Genomic DNA, 19,423 nt, shown 5'->3' with positions numbered 1-19,423 from the left:
AAACAGGTGTGCCTGGCTGTCCTGCCACTGCTTAAAGGCTGAGAGAAAGATCAATTTAATGAATAGTCACAACACAAGCATCAATGACTCCATCTTAAAATAAAGTCTTCAACTTCTCTCATTCCTCTGCTAGAATGTAAGCTATTATCAAATACCTATACTGAAATCTAGGTCTCCCTTCTTATCCTACTTGTTACTGATTTGTGTGAGTGTGATATCAAGCAAAGAGTTGAAACAACAGATCAGAGTACTATATATCACAGCACCTCTCATAACATTTATGGATATTTACAGGTAAGAATTTAATGGAAAGCCAAGCTGTAGTCTCTTCTTGCTTTGACCTTAAAACATGTATGATTTCAGACAGATCCAGAATCACATCACCTGTTTTGCATACTTGCCAATTCCTGCCTCACATGACACTACCCATGAACCATCAGAGATGTTGATTTTACCTGATTACATACATGTCTCACTCCAGCAGGTCAAATTACAGTTACAACACAGCCAAGGTCAACCTGAGGCATGGAGATAATCCTGCCGAAATGTTCAATCCACAGTGACAGTTCCTCTCAGCCACTTACCCTGCCTTCCCCTCAAAGTCTCTATCCAGAATGCTCCAGCAATAGGCACAACATGTTATTCACTGCTATGATATATCTTTTATGTCACACTTTATTTCTGTATCCTAACTGCCAAGCAAAACCTCATGATTTTCTTATATTGATGATAAATGGTGATTATGATAATAATAATAATAATAATGAAATAACAACAATTTCAATGGCAGTGTAAACAATGTTATTAACCAGAAAAACAATGTTGAATTCGATAAACATAAGTGTGTAATGTTGCACTAACACCCAGCAGGGCAGGTACGCTGCCCCTACATCACCATCACAACAAGGGGAAACTGAATGAACAGAATACCCTGCCGACCCTGCACCCCATACCTGAGCCCCGCCCCGCCCTGCCCTGCTGAACAATAACATAACATAACATAACATAACATAAATAATAGGATAACAAAGGGCCACCAGGGCCCATCTAGGTTATCCTGTATCAGTCGCACAGCGACCTCGTCATCAGTACTTAAAGATACACTTACAAGTACACAATACATTATATACTAATTCTAAATATTTGGCCCATTAACAGGGCTAAGTCCTGCAGCGAATTCCTCTACAATCTGTGATCCCCATACATGGGGATCATGTCTTGTTTAACTATAGTAAATTTCTTATAAAACTATCATGCAGTGCTATACATAATTATAAATCTAATAAATTTAAGTGCTTATCTAATCTGTTTTTAAACATTGTCAAACTAGTGCTATTTACAACCGTCTCTGGCAATGCATTCCAGAAGTCTACCACCCTATGACTAAAGAAATATTTTCTTATATCTAACCTGCAGCCTTGCTTTCTAATCTTCCTGCCATGATTTCTAGTCCTACTTCCTCCTCTAAGGTAAAGAAAGATCTCACATCTATGTAGTTTGTATCTGAGAACATTTTAAATAACTCTATCATATCCCTCTTATACATCTCCTCTCAAATGAAAACATGTTTAATTCCTTTAATCTATCTCTATACTCCAGGCGCTTTAATGCTGGTATCATCCTAGTTGCTCTTCTCTGAACTGCTTCTAACATGTTGATATCCTGCCTATAATGGGGTGACCAGGCCTGTATGCAATACTCTAAATGGGGCCTAACATAGGAATTATATAAGCTACGCACCACTTCCTTACTTTTATAACTAACATTTCTATTTATAAAACCCAGGATCCTATTTGCCCTATTTCTTGCTTCTAAACATTGCTTTGAAAATTTCATAGTCCTGTCTATCACTACTCCTAAATCCTTTCCTTCCTCTACTGCCTCTAGCCAACATCCCTCCATCTCATAGTTAAAGTTTGTGTTGTCTTTACCTAAATGCATAACCTGACACTTTTTAGAATTAAACTCCATCTGCCACCTGTCTGCCCATGCTATCAGCCTGTCCAGGTCTCGTTGTATTCTGTAATTGTCCTTTTCACCCTGTACTGCACATGCTATCTTAGTATCATCTGCAAACTTTGATACTTTGCTACTAATTCCTATATCTAAATCGTTAATGTACACCAAGAAAAGAAGAGGTCCTAGCACTGATCCTTGGGGTACCCCACTAACCACTTCCTTCCACTCAGACATTGCCCCATTTAATACTACTCTCTGTTTCCTATCAGAAAGCCATTCACTAATCCAATCAACTAACCTACCCCTATCCCATGTAGTCTCAATTTGTACACTAGCCTCCTATGCGGTACCTTATCAAACGCCTTGCTAAAATCTAGATATATAACATCTATGCTATTTCCATCATCTAACTCCTTGGTAATATATTCTAAGATATCGAGCAAATTTGTAAGACAGGACCTCCCTGATCTAAAGCCATGTTGGGTATCTCTAATTAATCTATTCTCATTTAAATGCTCCCAAATACTACCCTTAATGATTTTCTCTAGTATCTTACATACTATACTAGTTAAACTGATCGGTCTATAATTATTTGCATCATCCTTCCTACCTTTTTTAAATATTGGAGTAACATTAGCTAACTTCCAGTCCTGAGGTATCTCAGCAAACCTAAGTGATCTTTCAAAGATTAACTTAAGTGCTTCAGAAATACTGTCTACACCCTCCTAAGTACTCTGGCATGTAGCTCATCAGGACCACTAGCTTTCCTATCGTCTAGTTCAAGAATAAATTTCCTAATAATTCCCGGTTTTATATCAATATTTTCTAAAGCTCTTAAACTACTCGTCGCACTGTTTGTAACAGGATTTCCTATTCTTTCCTAGTAAATACTGAAGAAAATTGTTCATTCAATAATTCTACTATGTCTTCATTTTGATCCACTACTACACCATCTTTTCTGAGTGGTCCAATCCTATCCTTATTTCTTTTATCACTGACCTTGTAATAACTATATAATTTTTGGGATCTTTACTCCCAGCTCTAGCTAGTTTTATCTCTGCCTGCCTTTTACTTTTTTTATAACCTTACTCAAATCATCTCTGACCTGTCTGTACCTAATCAAATCTACATCTTCCCACTTTTCTGCAACTCTCTGTATGCCCTCTTCTTCTCTCTGATCTGGCTACCTATCTCATGAGTCCACCATAATGGCTTCCTGTTTCTCTGCCTTATATCTTTGTAAGGGATACACTGCATCACTATACCCTTTACTACAACCTTAAAAATATCCCACATCTCCTGTGCAGTTTTATTTCCAAAACTATCTTCCCAGTTTACCTCTCCTAATAACTGACGTAACCTACCATAATTGCCTTTCTGATAGTTTGGGACTCTAGTCTTATTCACTATATTATCCCTACTGGAATTAATGATAAATCTAATTATATGATGGTCACTGTTTGCTAAAGTCTCTCCTACCTCAACTTCCTTTAAACAATGCTCAATATTTGTTAGTACTATGTCTATGGAGATCCCTTATAAAGATATAAGGCAGAGAAACAGGAAGCCATTATGGTGGACTCATGAGATAGGTAGCCAGATCAGAGAGAAGAAGAGGCATATAGAGAGTTGCAGAAAAGTGGGAAGATGTAGATTTGATTAAGTACAGACAGGTCAGAGATGATTTGAGTAAGGTTATAAAAAAGTAAAAGACAGGCAGAGATAAAACTAGCTAGAGCTGGGAGTAAAGATCCCAAAAAATTATATAGTTATTACAAGGTCAGTGATAAAAGAAATAAGGATAGGATTGGACCACTCAGAAAAGATGGTGTAGTAGTGGATCAAAATGAAGACATAGTAGAATTATTGAATGAACAATTTTCTTCAGTATTTACTAGGGAAAGAATAGGAAATCCTGTTACAAACAGTGCGGCGAGTAGTTTAAGAGCTTTAGAAAATATTGATATAAAACCGGGAATTATTAGGAAATTTATTCTTGAACTAGACGATAGGAAAGCCAGTGGTCCTGATGAGCTACATGCCAGAGTACTTAGGGAGGGTGTAGACAGTATTTCTGAAGCACTTAAGTTAATCTTTGAAAGATCACTTAGGTTTGCTGAGATACCTCAGGACTGGAAGTTAGCTAATGTTACTCCAATATTTAAAAAAGGTAGGAAGGATGATGCGAATAATTATAGACCGATCAGTTTAACTAGTATAGTATGTAAGATACTAGAGAAAATCATTAAGGGTAGTATTTGGGAGCATTTAAATGAGAATAGATTAATTAGAGATACCCAACATGGCTTTAGATCAGGGAGGTCCTGTCTTACAAATTTGCTCGATATCTTAGAATATATTACCAAGGAGTTAGATGATGGAAATAGCATAGATGTTATATATCTAGATTTTAGCAAGGCGTTTGATAAGGTACCGCATAGGAGGCTAGTGTACAAATTGAGACTACATGGGATAGGGGGTAGGTTAGTTGACTGGATTAGTGAATGGCTTTCTGATAGGAAACAGAGAGTAGTATTAAATGGGGCAATGTCTGAGTGGAAGGAAGTGGTTAGTGGGTACCCCAAGGATCAGTGCTAGGACCTCTTCTTTTCTTGGTGTACATTAACGATTTAGATTTAGGAATTAGTAGCAAAGTATCAAAGTTTGCAGATGATACTAAGATAGCATGTGCAGTACAGGGTGAAAAGGACAATTACAGAATACAACGAGACCTGGACAGGCTGATAGCATGGGCAGACAGGTGGCAGATGGAGTTTAATTCTGATAAGTGTCAGGTTATGCATTTAGGTAAAGACAACACAAACTTTAACTATGAGATGGAGGGATGTTGGCTAGAGGCAGTAGAGGAAGGAAAGGATTTAGGAGTAGTGATAGACAGGACTATGAAATTTTCAAAGCAATGTTTAGAAGCAAGAAATAGGGCAAATAGGATCCTGGGTTTTATAAATAGAAATGTTAGTTATAAAAGTAAGGAAGTGGTGCGTAGCTTATATAATTCCTATGTTAGGCCCCATTTAGAGTATTGCATACAGGCCTGGTCACCCCACTATAGGCAGGATATCAACATGTTAGAAGCAGTTCAGAGAAGAGCAACTAGGATGATACCAGCATTAAAGCGCCTGGAGTATAGAGATAGATTAAAGGAATTAAACATGTTTTCATTTGAGAGGAGATGTATAAGAGGGATATGATAGAGTTATTTAAAATGTTTTCAGATACAAACTACATAGATGTGAGATCTTTCTTTACCTTAGAGGAGGGAAATAGGACTAGAAATCATGGCAGGAAGATTAGAAAGCAAGGCTGCAGGTTAGATATAAGAAAATATTTCTTTAGTCATAGAGTGGTAGACTTCTGGAATGCATTGCCAGAGACGGTTGTAAATAGCACTAGTTTGACAATGTTTAAAAACAGATTAGATAAGCACTTAAATTCATTAGATTTATAATTATGTATAGCACTGCATGATAGTTTTTATAAGAAATTTACTATAGTTAAATAAGACATGATCCCCATGTATGGGGACCACAAATTGTAGAGGATTTCGCTGCAGGACTTAGCCCTGTTAATGGGCCAAATATTTAGAATTAGTATATAATGTATTGTGTACTTGTAAGTGTATCTTTAAGTACTGATGACGAGGTCGCTGTGCGACTGATACAGGATAACCTAGATGGGCCCTGGTGGCCCTTTGTTATCCTATTATTTATGTTATGTTATGTTATGTTAACACACTGCCTCTCCCTGCTGCACACGCCGACACTTCACTAATCCCCTGCGGCTAGTGTGTGTCACGCGCCCGGCAGGGGTAGGGGGAATGGGGAGTGGGCGGGGCCAGAGCCAGACTGCTGAGTGCTGACATCACTGGCCACTGGCAACAACCTCAGCCGGATGTGTCTATGCTACTAAGGGTGATGCAACGTCTGAGCCACACTCGGAAACGCTTTACTTTCTCACCACATTTCCAAAGACTACAGAGATGATTAGCCGGGTTATCAAGAACTAAGGTGGCTTTGATTTTATTATGCCTAAAGAAAACAGTTTGCGAGAAGGAATACATATGCATGTACTGTACAAGTAGTTTTTATTGCGAACTCTTGCGAGAAGTCAGCCGCAGTAGTACCTGTTGTTGAAGTGTACGCGTGGGTGAACTGGTATGTGAATGGAGGGTTTGGGTGATGGGGTCTGTGCATGGTGGATTTGACAAGTGTGGGCGAATGGACGCGTGGATTTGTATGAATGAGTAAGTTGGGACAGGACTATAGTGGACAAATGTACTATGGTTGTGGCTGGTTGTGTTTATGGATGGGTTCTTACCATGATGAGGGTCTTGATCCCTCATCAGTCTCTTCTGCATCTTCCAACCAAAATTACTAGTGTACCGCTGGAGGACTGCAGGACAGTTGGCTAGTTTTAGATGCAGAACATAATTCACAAAAAGACCTAGCTAACAATACTAGTCTTATAAAGACGATGACCCAGGTATTGTTCAAGCAAATGGGTAGTCAAGAGTGAATGGTTTGGTGAGTGTGGGTGGTATGATGGATATATAGGATAGGTTAAGCCTGATAGTGTACGGTAGGTGGATGGATAGATATATGGATGAATAGCTATAATGGACGGCTCATAGGATCTGTGGGATCGTCGAAGCCCGAAAACAACAGCTGTAATGGAGGTGGGTGGGTGGGTAAATTAGTGTGAGTTGGTGTGATGGGTAGATGGGTGCAAATAAAATCATTGTAGTTTTGTATGGTTCTAATTTGTAGATATCTAGAAATTCAATACATGATAACCAAATAAATAAATACCTAAACATTGAATGATTTTATATATATATATATATATATATATATATATATATATATATATATATATATATATATATATATATATTCAGGTACAGAAAACTACTACTACTGCTGCTGCTATTACTACTACTACTTTTATTACTACTACTACTACTGCTGCTGCTGCTGCTGCTGCTGCTTCTACTTCTACTATTACTACTACTTTTTTTATACTACTTCTACTACTACTACTACTACTACTACTAAATACTACGTACTACTACTCATGGTACAATAACTTCTCGTTATTGTACCATGACTACTACTATAAGTGCGCTGTGTGAAGCTCGCCAAGATCAAGACGGCCTGACGTGGAGTATCCTGGAAGTGTCTAGCAAACCAAAACAACACCACGTATTACAGCTTCTCGTCGACAAAGGTAATCGCTACTCTTAATTTAGACACTTTGAAAGTCCTGTAGGGTGTGAGTGACGTGAGTGGTGTGGTGGCGAGTGGAGAGACAGGTGGGGCAGGGTGGGGGGCAAGGAAGCTGGGGCAAGGTTGACGTGTCGTTCAAGGTACTTCCTGCTGACGGGGTGGTTACGGTGATCCACGGCCTGAAAGTTTGCTGTCTGGGCTGGGTAAGTCAGTAATATGGGGATATCTGGTAGATAACTTGTATGGAAGGCAGAGATGTGTGTGCGAAGGGGTGGATTTTAAAGAGAGTTGCATAGACTCAATACATTGTGCACTAAGAGGTGGACAGACGTGACATATGGAGCATACTGCCTTGCTCTGTGTGTGGGTGTAGGTAAGCCTGAGTGTGCCCTGTGCTGTGTTCATAAAGCAAGAGTGTAAGATTCAGTGTTATGTTCTTCAGGATGAGACAGTGGCAGATAGCAGTGCTACTGGTGGCGGTGGGGGTGGTGGTGACCAAGGCTCTTCCAGTCAAGGATAAGAAGCCCACACCTGAGGAAGAAAAGAAGGCTGCAGAGGCACACGAGGGAGATGGCACAGATGACTGGGTAAGTAACATAACATAAATAATAGGATAACAAAGGGCCACCAGGGCCCATCTAGGTTATCCTGTATCAGTCGCACAGCGACCTCGTCATCAGTACTTTTATGTTATGTTAATTGTTTGTAGGAATGTGTGTTTCTATGAGTTAAGGAGAGAATCTCATTGTAACTTTAGGCACAGGCTTTATTTTTAGTTGTTGCTTTAGACACCAATACAAGAAGCTGAGAGTAGAATCTTGACCCTGAAGCCTTTGATTGCTGAAGGGTAGCAAACATTCCTGTTATGTCATGAGGGAAGAGCCTAATAGCTAGTGTTATGACCATGAATTTATTTGATGTGCCAGAATTGATCCTGTAAAAAAAAAATGGTGTATATATATATATATATATATATATATATATATATATATATATATATATATATATATATATATGATAAGATCTTTGATTATGGTATTGCTTTCAACTTCATGATTTTGAGTAGATTCATATTATAACTAATGTATTGCTGTATCAGCAGTACTTTTTAGAAATGAAAGAAAATTGTTTTGGGTAACATTAATACCTTACAAAAAAATGCTTGATATTTGGTCTTCTTGGCATGTTTAGAAATCATGAAGTGTGGCTGTTTTATTCCAGTGTTGTGCTTTATTCATGATCTGTTTCTGAAATGAAATACATAATTTGCATCAAGGCTAAGAGATATTTGCAAGCAGTGTCAAGGAGGACTGGCAATACATACTTATGAGTCCCCTTGGCAGGAGTTGAACCTGGAGTATGGCAGGTACCTGAAGGAGGTGGTGCAGGCTCTGGAGAGTGACCAAGCCTTCAGGAAAAAATTGGAGACAGCTGAGGTGGATGACATTAAGGTAAGTGGCTAGTAGAACTGTGTGGTTAATAAACACATTGTTGATGATACTTAGCCCAAAGTGTCAGACAAGTATGATGAGTTGCATTGTAGTTGTTGACAGAGACTCTCTCTTTAGAGTACATATATAGTAGTGTATATATAAAACACACACACACACACATATGTCCTTTCCTTGACAGTCTGGTAAGATTGCTCGAGAGCTGCACTTTGTTGACCACAATGTGCGGACAAAGCTGGACGAGTTAAAGCGGCGGGAGTTGGAGCGGCTTCGGCACCTCGCTGTCAAGGAACATGAGAAGGAGGCGGGGGTGGACCGCAGCCTCCTCAAGGTTCCGGTGCACATCGACCACCGCAATCCTACACGCTTCGAGGTGGAGGACCTAAAGAAACTTATAGTCAAGGTAGGGAGAGAAGGGAATACTGTGCAATCTACCCATTTGTAATTTCAAGATGTCAATAACTATTTTTTTCATGTGTAAACGTGAACCTTATTTTGAGAATAATCACATGTCTGCACTCATTAATTGCAGGTACTCTCCTCAGTGGTCAGTGTTAGGCAATGTGATACCAGTAATGTGTGATGAGTCTGACAAGCATTCATATTGTTATTGACGGCTTCATTGGAAGCCAAGCACAGCAAACCTTTTGCCTTGCACTTGCAACTTTTCCCAGTGAACAGTTCAGTCATTCCCATTCTATTTGGCGTGTTCTCTTTTTTTTTTGTATTCATCCTCCCCTGGTTACTGTTTTCTTTTGAAGTTTTTAAGCACCTATAACCTGACCTTCCCAGTCACACTTCAGTCTCTGTATCTGTACATGGGGTGATGGTTCCTTCCCTCCTTGCTTGCTCCACATCAGATATAAAAATGATTCCTTGTGTCCCTCAGACCACAGAGGACTTGGAGAAGGTAGACCAGGAGAGGAAGAAGGAATTCAAGAAATATGAGATGGAGAAAGAGTATCTTAGGCAGGAAGAAATGCAGAGTATGGATGACTCCCACCGCAAGGAAGTTGAGGAGAAGCACCAGCAAGAGATAAAGCAGCACAAACAACATGAAAAGCTTCACCATCCAGGCTCCAAACAACAACTAGAAGAGGTATTGTTGCAAGCACTTATTTGGGCATTATGGTATGAATAAATTATCATCCTTTAAGTATTTCCTAGATGGATCACTTGAGCAACATGTCTGACACCTAACTTTACAATGGACCTTCTTTGACTGAGCACTGATATAGTCTTCTGATTGTGACTAGGTATGGGAGGAGCAGGACCATATGCAGCCAGAAGACTTTGATCCCAAGACCTTCTTCCATCTTCATGGTAAGTTGAACATTATAACGTCTGCCCAGTGCCAAGTCAACTCCACTGCATGATACAAACTCAATACAGAAGTAAAAGTTCAAATTCATCTCTTCAGAAAATAGTCGGATTTATACATTTTTAGGATAGTTATTTTGAACCAAGGAATTTTGTTTGGAGATCTTGTGTTACCAAATCCTTGTTTTTACAGGAGTGTCCTCATCTGCTACATAAGATCCTTTGTATTGCACTGTGATCCTTGATGCATCTCTTTTTATCCTATTCAGACTTGGATGGGAATGGTTATTGGGACCAGACTGAGGTAAAGGCACTCTTCAAAAAGGAGCTGGACAAGATGTATGATCCCAACGCTCCTGAGGATGACATGATGGAACGCTATGAAGAGATGGAGCGTATGAGGGAACACGTCTTCCAGGAGTCTGATTTAAACAGAGACAATCTCATTAGGTAGGACTTTTGCCTTCATGAAGAGTTGTCATTATTGATAATCAGGTTACCATTGGTCATCTGTGTCCCAGGCTCATTTGCCCTTTGAAGGTGAGTAGCCAAGACGAAGTGGCCATTCATGATTAAGCTCTTGATCATTTCTTGTTATCTAAGCCTCTTGGCCTCTGGGGAAAAGGATTAGTACTGAATTAAGGAATAAGAGTGATGAGTACATCAGTGATAACAACCTAAATAAAAGTGAGTATATCAGTGATAACAGCATAAATAAAAGATTCCTGACAACTTGTACCTTACACTATTCTCAGCTTATCTTTGCAACACAGATTTGATGTAACATGAGCCAACGGATTGTTGAAGTGATGGTCAGTCTGCTGCACAGAACTCATGGGATTGTTGTGTGACTGGTTACATACTGAAAGTTCTAAAATTAATAGCATTAGTGCTTACCACAATACAGATATGCAATTTTTTTTTACCACAAAAATGCATGGTAATTATATGTTTATAAACTTTAGCATCCTGAACATCATTTTAGTAAGGTATCTAAGTTTTCTCTTTCATCTGGTTAGGGCTGAGACTTTCAATGGTGTGTAAATGAGGGTGTAGTGCCTTGTTTGGGTCACACCGTATTGGACTGTTGGCTTTTATATAGATTGAATAAATTGATAGATAAGCTTTGCTGCCTCCTTCTTCTTTTTTTTAGTTTCCTTATTGATGGTCCTTTGTTTCAGCTTCAAGGAGTTTGTTGACCAGACAAAACGAGCAGACTTTGAGCAGGACAATGGATGGCAGGGGCTGGATGAGGAGGAGCTTTACTCACAGCAGGAGTATGAGGAGTACCAGCGGCAGCGGCACGAGGAGATTCAGAGGCTGGTGGAGGCTGGGGCGGTAAGGCTTCATATTTTTCCTTGCGTGTTCTCTCACCTTCTGTATTTTGATTTTGTTGAATCTTGCTTTGTTTTGTTTGACTATATTATTATTTGCTGTTTTGTTTTTGCTGTTGTCCAGAAGCAGAGTGGATTGAGTGATTTCGTATTATGTGAAACGTCTCTGACCAGAGTCTTGCAAGTGTCAAACATTCAGTGTCGGTAATTACAGATGACTGTTAGTGATTTTAGTGTCTGAGTGTCGTTGGAATAATTTATTTTACACTGCATGTAAAAGGCAAAGTTGTTGATTATTAATATGTCAACATTTATAGATGAAGTAAAGTCATTTTGATAATCACATCATAAGAAGCCGTTCATCTGGAGTTAAGTATTAGCTGATATGGTTCTCATCATCATTTCCGGAAAATCATGAGAACACTGAGAAAAGGCTTTCATTCCTCTGGCTTGACATCACTTGATACTGAATTGTCTAGTACAGAAGTGTTTGTGAGGCAGATGACTATGATGCTTAATACACCACATCACTGTAAAGTTCAGTGCAGCAGCAGTGATCTGTATTGTGATGTAGTTGTGGCTCTTTACATCTAACTCAGATGTAGATCCTTATGCCTCATATACATCTAATTTTGATTTGCCTATTTTTCTTAAAGGTAAGTACCTGCAGCTTTTCATGCTTCCTATTCTTGCACTTTCATTTTGTTTTTTATTGTTTCAGCTTATGTAAAGTTTGTTTGGCTTTTTAATTTTTATTTCTATAGCAGAACTTTCAAATTTAGTGTAGTCTTTCTTTTACAAAGTTCACAAGCCTTCATGTGGAAATTATTAGATACTTTGAAAGTTCTGTATATAAATGTGGTGTTTTTTTATTATGTTGCTCCTGTACATTTGCTATTGTATCAATTATACTGATGACTTCCTCCTTTATGAACACACACACACACACACACACACACACACACACACACACACACACACACACACACACACACACACACACACACACAAAATCAAATGAGACATTGGTGAGGGAAACTGTAGACAAAAAGAGATGTGTGGTGATATTTGGTGTGGAGGAGGATAAGACACCGAGTAAAATGGAGAGAGAGAAAAACATAAAAAAGGTGATAAATAATATCATTAATGTGGTGCAGGAGGAGGGAAACGACCTAGTACAAGAAATAGAATTGGAAAGTTCACAAGAGAAGGTATGAGGCCAATAAGAATCAAACTTAAGTCACAAAAGGATGTAGATGAATTGGTGGAGAAGTCATGGAGGCTAGCCCAGCAGGAAACAACAAGGAAGATTTGGTTGAGAAGAGATCTCGGTGAAAAGGAAAGAGAAATGTTAAATGAGTTGAGAAAGGAGGCTTTGAAAAAAAATGAAGAGAGGACAGAAGAGGAGAAGAAAGAGTTTTTCTGGAGAATCTTGGATATGAGACTGAGGAAGTGGTTCATAACCCAGAAAAGTACAGCAAGAAAGGACTAAAGAAACTTACGTATGAGCGGAATGTAATGTATTCCAACATAAATGGAGTGATATCGGGATTTTAGAACTCAACGATTACTTGAGGGACAAGAACCCAGATATTGTGGGTCTTACTGAAACAAAACTGAGAGAGGGAGAAGACCTGATGATGGTTGGAGAAGGAAATATAATGTTTGGAAAAGAAATAGAGTAGGTAAGATGGGAGGAGGAGTGATGTTGCTGGTTAAAAAGATATAAAGGTGGATCAAGTGAAAGAAGGTATGGGAAAGGCAGAAGTGCTAAAGATCAGAGCAGAAACTAATGAAGGAAAAAGAGGCACTACATAGTGGTGTACGTACCACCTAAGACAAATGCATGGTCAGTACAGGAATATGAAGAAATGATAAGTGATACAGGAACATGTCTGGAAGAAATGTTGGGTGGCTGTGAACGAACTATAATGATGGGAGATTTTAATTGTAAAGAGGTGTGTTGGGAGGACTGGTCAATGGAAGGATCAGAGACAACATGGGGAAATACACTATTGACACTGGCAATGGAAAATGTGTTAACTCAGTGGGTCAAAGAAGATACTAGGTTTGGAGGAGAGGGAGCATCGTCAAGACTGGACTTGGTCTTTAGTACAGAGCCAATGGTCATTGAGGAGATGAGGGTGGAGTGCCCTTTAGCAAAGAGTGATCATGCAGTTTTGGAGTTCAAGGTGATAGATGAAGAGAAATCTAGAAGAAATGAAGAATATAAAGTGGGAAGATGGAATTATGCCAAGACAGATTTTGGAAACCTAAAGAAATTCTTTCAAGAGACAAATTGGATGAAATTCAAGAGTGCTAAGGGAGCAAATGAAAAGTGGAAGGAATTTATAAAAATATACAAAGAAGGTGAGAAAAATTTGTACCAATAAGACAACATAGAGAAGTTGGAAAGCAGGACTGGTTTAACGATAGATGTGAAAAGGCTAGAACAAGAAAAGAGGATGCATGGAAGAGGTGGAGAAGGAAAAGACGGATTAAGCAGTGGGAAAGTTACAAAAGAGCAAGAAATGAATATGTGTTGATTAGAAGAGAAGAAAGAAAGAAACAAGAAAAGGATATAATTGATAAATGTAAAGACCAACCAAGGCTTTTTACAGACATGTGAACAACAACATCAAAAATAGAGAAAGTATTGAAAGTTTAGAAGTAAATGGAGTATGCAGTGAAGATCCCAGGAAATGGCAGAGGCTATGAATGGATGCTTTCGGAAGGTATTCACAAAGGAGACTGCTTTTGACAAACCACTGGTAATGGAACAGAAAGGGATTATGAAGGAGTTTCAAGTAACTGTGGAGGAGATCAAGAATATGATGGGGAGTTTAGAAGTGAGAAAAGCTGTGGGACCTGATGGGGTATCAGGATGGATTTTAAGAGAATGCAGGGAGCAACTGGCAGAAAAAGTTTGTGAAGTAATTGATGCCTCATTAAGGGAAGGTGTAGTGCCCCAAGACTGGAAAAGAGCTAACATTGTCCCAATCTATAAATCAGGTAACAAGAGAGACCCATTGAACTATAGACCAGTGTCACTTACAAGTGTGGTAGCTAAGATGTGTGAGAGGGTGGTGAAGAATAGATGGACAGACTTCTTGGAGAAAATGACATACTTTGTGAGTGTCAATTTGGTTTTAGAAAAGGGCGTTCATGCACGACAAACCTGATATGTTACTATTCGAGGGTGATAGATGTAATACAGGAAAGAGATGGTTGGGCTGATGGAATATATCTGGATTTAAAAAAGGCCTTTGATAAGGTACCACACCGGAGACTGATCTGGAAACTTGAAATGGTAGGAGGAGTGCATGGCAGTTTACTAAAATGGATGGAAGACTTTTGGTAGGAAGAGAAATGAGAACAATAATTAAGGACAGACCATCAGAATGGGGCTTGGTGGAGAGTGGAGTTCCACAGGGATCAGTGTTGGCACCAGTAATGTTCGCGGTCTACATAAATGACATGGTGGATGGGGTGTCCAGTTATGTGAGCCTATTTGCAGACGATGCAAAATTGTTAAGAAAAGTGAGATGTGACAAAGATTGCGAACTACTCCAGGAAGACTTGGACAGAATATGGAAATGGAGCTGTACATGGCAAATGGAGTTCAACACGACAAAATGCAAGAAAATAGAGTTTGGCAAGAGTGAAAGAAGAATCAGGAGTATGTACAAGATAGGAAATGAAGACATAAAACCAGTCATGAAGAAAAAGACCTTGGGGTGACAATTACCAATGACCTATCGCCAGAGAGACATATAAACAAAATAATTGGAGAAGTATTGAACTTATTGAGGAACATAAGAGTGGCGTTCAGATATTTAGATGAAGAAATGATGAAGAAAATAATTACTGCAATGATAAGACCGAGGCTTGAATATGCAACAATACAGTGGGCTCCGAACTTAAAGAAACACATAAGGAAACTAGAGAAAGTACAGAGGGCTGCAACAAAAATGGTGCCTGACTTAAGAGATTTGACTTATGAAGACAGACTGAAAAGAATGCAACTTCCGACCCTGGAAAACAGAAGAGAAAGGGGAGACCTGATAGCAATATACAGAGTGATGATTGGCATGGAAAAATGGATAGGGAAGATCTGTGTATGTGGAATGAAAGAATGTCGAGAGGGCATGGGAAAAACTAAAATGGCCACTTATAGGAGAGATGTGAAAAAATATAGCTTCCCTCATAGAAGGGTGGAAGCATGGAATAGTTTAGACGTGGAAGTGGTCAACGCAAGGAATATTCATGATTTTAAGAAAAAGCTGGACATTAATAGATATGGAGACGGGACAACACGAGCATAGCTCTTTTCCCGTATGTTACAATTAGGTAAATACACACACAAATGGAATTCAATACCAACAAAAGCTGTGTAATGAGAATGGGTAGAAGTAAATATAGACCATATAAAGACTACCACCTGGGGGGGGGGAAGACTGTAATTGAAGTCAGTGAAGAAAAAGACTTGGGAGTGACTGTACAGAGTAATCTGTCTCCAGAAAAGCACATTAATAGAATATTTGGAAAAACGTACAGCATGCTCCAAAATATAGGATGGGCATTTAATTACCTGGATGGGAACATGATAAAGAAAATATTGACCACCCTGATTAGGCCACAGTTGGAATATGCATCAGTAATTTGGTCACCATACATGAAGAAACATGTCAAGAAACTGGAAAGAGTGCAGAGGTTAGCAACAAGAATGATACCAGACTTTAAAGAGGTACCGTATGAGGAGAGGTTAAATAGGCTGGAATTAAGCATGTTGGAAGAAAGAAGAGTCAGAGGGGATATGATAACAAAGTTCAAAATAGTACATGGAGTGGACATATTGGATAGGGAGAACCTGATCACGATGGCATCCAGTAATTACCTAAGAGGACACCCAAACAAAATACTGAAGGATTCCTGCACGAGCGACATCAAGAAGTATAGCTTCCCGTATCGGAGCATTGATGCATGGAACAAACTGAGCGTGGATGTGGTGTGTGCGGCGAGTGTCAGTCAAATGAAGGAAAAATTGGACAAGTGTGGACAAAGAGACAGGATATAGAGAGCTACAGCTCGGGCCCTGTAATCACAAATAGGTAAATACACACACACACACACACGTACACACACTGGTGAAGGTTGTGTGATAAGCTTGTTGCATGTGTTATTTTCCTGTAGATTCCTCCCCCACCTGGGTATCATGGGGCACCAGCCATCCAACCAGCTGTTTACCAAGGGGGACCCCACCCAGGTCTAGCCCACCCAAATACCTTGCAACAGGGGTACCAAGCAGTACCACAGGTGTACCAAGCAGTACCACAGGGGTACCAAGCTGTACCACAAGGTTACCAAGTAGTACCACAGGGGTACCAAGCAGTACCACAGGGTTATCAGGCAGTACCCCAAAGCCATCAGGCACCACCTCAAGGTTACCAAGCAGTGCCTCAGCAGGTACAGTATTCTAGCAAGGTGTGTAGCACCACTGCTTTGTTTGTGTTGGTGTATCAGTGTGCCAGTGTTTGCTGAGTCCAGACATGATTGTGTGGTGGGTATCATGTCCTGGACTAAGTAGACTAAAGGTTAAGGATCCCTTACTCAATGTACTTGGAACTGAAATGTTACAGATTTCAAGTTTTTGGAATATGATATATATATATATATATATATATATATATATATATATATATATATATATATATATATATATATATATATATATATATATATATATATATATATATATATATGCTACTAACACTGTAGTTGTCCAGTGATGCATTCTTTATAATGTGTTATCACTATAAAACTGAAAACGTGAAAAATAATATAAAAGTAATTCACTGCTTACTAATGAAACTAAATTTGAAGGAGAAGAATGCTTAGGAAGCGCTGCTGAAAACCATAAATATATGATACTGTACATGAAATTTGTTAGAGGGGAGCTGTAAGAACATGAGGAGCCAAACCCAGTGATGAAAACACTTCAGTCAGGATGGAAGACAGTGTCAAAGATTTTAGAAATGTGGATAAAGGATCATTAACCTATGATGATAATTGTTGAATGTTAGCTGTTATACTAATTGTAGCATTACAGTTCCTTCTTTATGCTGATGTTTGTGTGTATGTGTGTGTGTTTTTACAGGATCCAAACCAGCTAGCCCAGCAAGGACAGGCTCATCCTGCACAAATTCAAGTTGGACAGGTTCCCCCAGCCCAGGCTCAGCAAGCTCATCCAGCCCAGGCTCAGCAAGCTCATCCAGCACAGGTTCAGCAAGTCCAGCCAGGTCTGGTTCAACAAGCCCAGCCAGCACAGGTTCAGCAGGCTCAGCCACCACAGGCAGTCAATGCTCAGCAAGGTCTCCCCGCTCAGCAGCATCCAGGCCAGGTTCAGGGAGTGCCGGGTCAGGTTGCACACAGTCAGCATCCTGACCTAAAGGCACCTGTGGCAGGACAGGTTCCTCAGCCTCCACAGCCTGTAGCAGGACAGGGGGTGGCAGCCCACCCATCCCAGCCTGCTGCTGTCCATCATTAAGGCAATACTCTCCTTCCCAATGAATCACTGAATCTCCCAGATCACCAACATGGACTGATTTGAAATGACTTGACTATTCTGGTCATCCAGTCTGACAAAATTTGATATTTAACACTGTTTAATACTTCAAGTCCTTCATCTTTCCTTCATTTCATCTTGCCATTATCATATTCTCTGTTTGGGACTCTGCTTCTCTGGTCAGGTACAGAATCTCACCTTTTCACTGATTCAAGTTGAAACTAGCATGGAATGCTCTGTGATCATGAAAAAGTAAAGAAAATTTTAAACACTTGGTAAAGCACAATATCAGTCCTCTAAGAGTATTTTAAAAACTTGCACAAGGATAACCTACTTCATTAGCAATGGAATTAATGAATGTTAGGTGATGGTGACAAACTTCATAGAGGAAACTTAAGAATAATAACATTTAAATGAAAGCAGACACACACGTGTGTGTGTGTGTGTGTGTGTGTGTTGGCTCTACTTGATACTTTCATTTTACTATTCACTCTACATGTGAATTGGTGAAGGACATGTCAGACACGTCATAACATTCACCACACAACAGGCCGGTAATGAACCATGCTGAAGCTTTCCTGGGGAGATATTAGTATATCAATTTTTTAACTAAGTCTTCCAAAATGTACCAGTAAAACTTTTCATTGCTTGCTGCCAAACATCCTTATAGAATTGTTCATTTCAAGCAGTTCATGTCATTTGTTTTAATAGAAGGTACAGCCTAGAAATGTTTACAGTATAAAGAGTGAACATATTGAGTCTTTTAATCTATAATTGTGAAATAGAAGGTAACACAATACACAGAAAATGGGGTATTTTTATTCTACGATATTTTACATAATTTATCTCACAAAACACATCTCTGGTGTCTTACCTTCTTTGAGTCGGCTTAAGGGAAGACTCTGAGAATGGTGTGATCTTTCTCAAAACTACTTTACTCATGTGAATTAGTTGTACTGAGATATTTAAAAAAATGCTCTTGTATTGCTCTTCTTTGGTTTGAATATTATTTTTGTATAGTATTTGGTTTTGTTATTTTTTCACGTTTGCAGTTGGTACGAAGCTCTACCATTACAACATTTGATGTGTTGTAGATAGTTTTATGATGTGATAATTTGTTACAGTTTTATATGATTATAATGTAATTTATGGTTGTGTTACTGATTTTATGATTCAGTACAAGTGTGCTGAAATGTACTTTTAAAAATCTGAAAACTAATTGTCCTAGGTGTCTACACAGTAATACTGTATTACTATGTATATTAAAGTCACACTTTGTGATGAGGTTGAGTGTGACATACGGCTCAAATGTCTTAATTCCAGAAACACTATTGACCAGGCATGGTAATTAAAATGATGGCTGATAATTATCACAAGTTTTATTTGGATCAGGTGTGCATTAGTGTGATGTGCCCCAGTGAGCATTACTTATGGGCGATTAATAGTAGGTAGTGGGAAGAGAGACCTGGCAGTGTCTTGATAAACTCTTATTGTTGTGTGTGGCAGTTCTTTCTTCTACATATGTTGTTTGTTTACTACATCACTGAT

The 19,423-nt window shown here is 39.1% G+C and overlaps 1 protein-coding gene across 4 annotated transcripts; it reads left to right on the top strand.

The window, feature by feature from the left end:
- Nucleotides 1-7,080: 7,080 nt before the first annotated feature.
- Nucleotides 7,081-19,245, top strand: LOC123511504 (nucleobindin-2-like). Of its 4 annotated transcripts, none has more exons than XM_045267458.1 (10): nt 7,081-7,206; nt 7,648-7,792; nt 8,549-8,656; nt 8,838-9,059; nt 9,546-9,755; nt 9,913-9,979; nt 10,246-10,426; nt 11,158-11,314; nt 16,504-16,776; nt 17,468-19,245. In XM_045267458.1, exons 2-10 carry the CDS (start codon nt 7,649-7,651, stop codon nt 17,855-17,857), a joined length of 1,752 nt encoding a protein of 583 aa, XP_045123393.1. In that variant the 5' UTR covers nt 7,081-7,206; nt 7,648; the 3' UTR covers nt 17,858-19,245. The 4 variants fall into 4 exon arrangements, with proteins under 4 accessions (XP_045123393.1, XP_045123391.1, XP_045123394.1 ...); XM_045267456.1 differs by having other exon boundaries at nt 16,504-16,794; XM_045267457.1 differs by lacking the exon at nt 7,081-7,206 and adding an exon at nt 7,263-7,408 and having other exon boundaries at nt 16,504-16,794.
- Nucleotides 19,246-19,423: the final 178 nt, after the last annotated feature.

The sequence above is a fragment of the Portunus trituberculatus genome, chromosome 31, assembly GCF_017591435.1.
Source record: "Portunus trituberculatus isolate SZX2019 chromosome 31, ASM1759143v1, whole genome shotgun sequence".
NCBI classification, from domain to species: domain Eukaryota; kingdom Metazoa; phylum Arthropoda; class Malacostraca; order Decapoda; family Portunidae; genus Portunus; species Portunus trituberculatus.
Note: the sequence above shows the minus strand (reverse complement) of the source record. Positions and strands in the feature narration are given on the sequence as shown.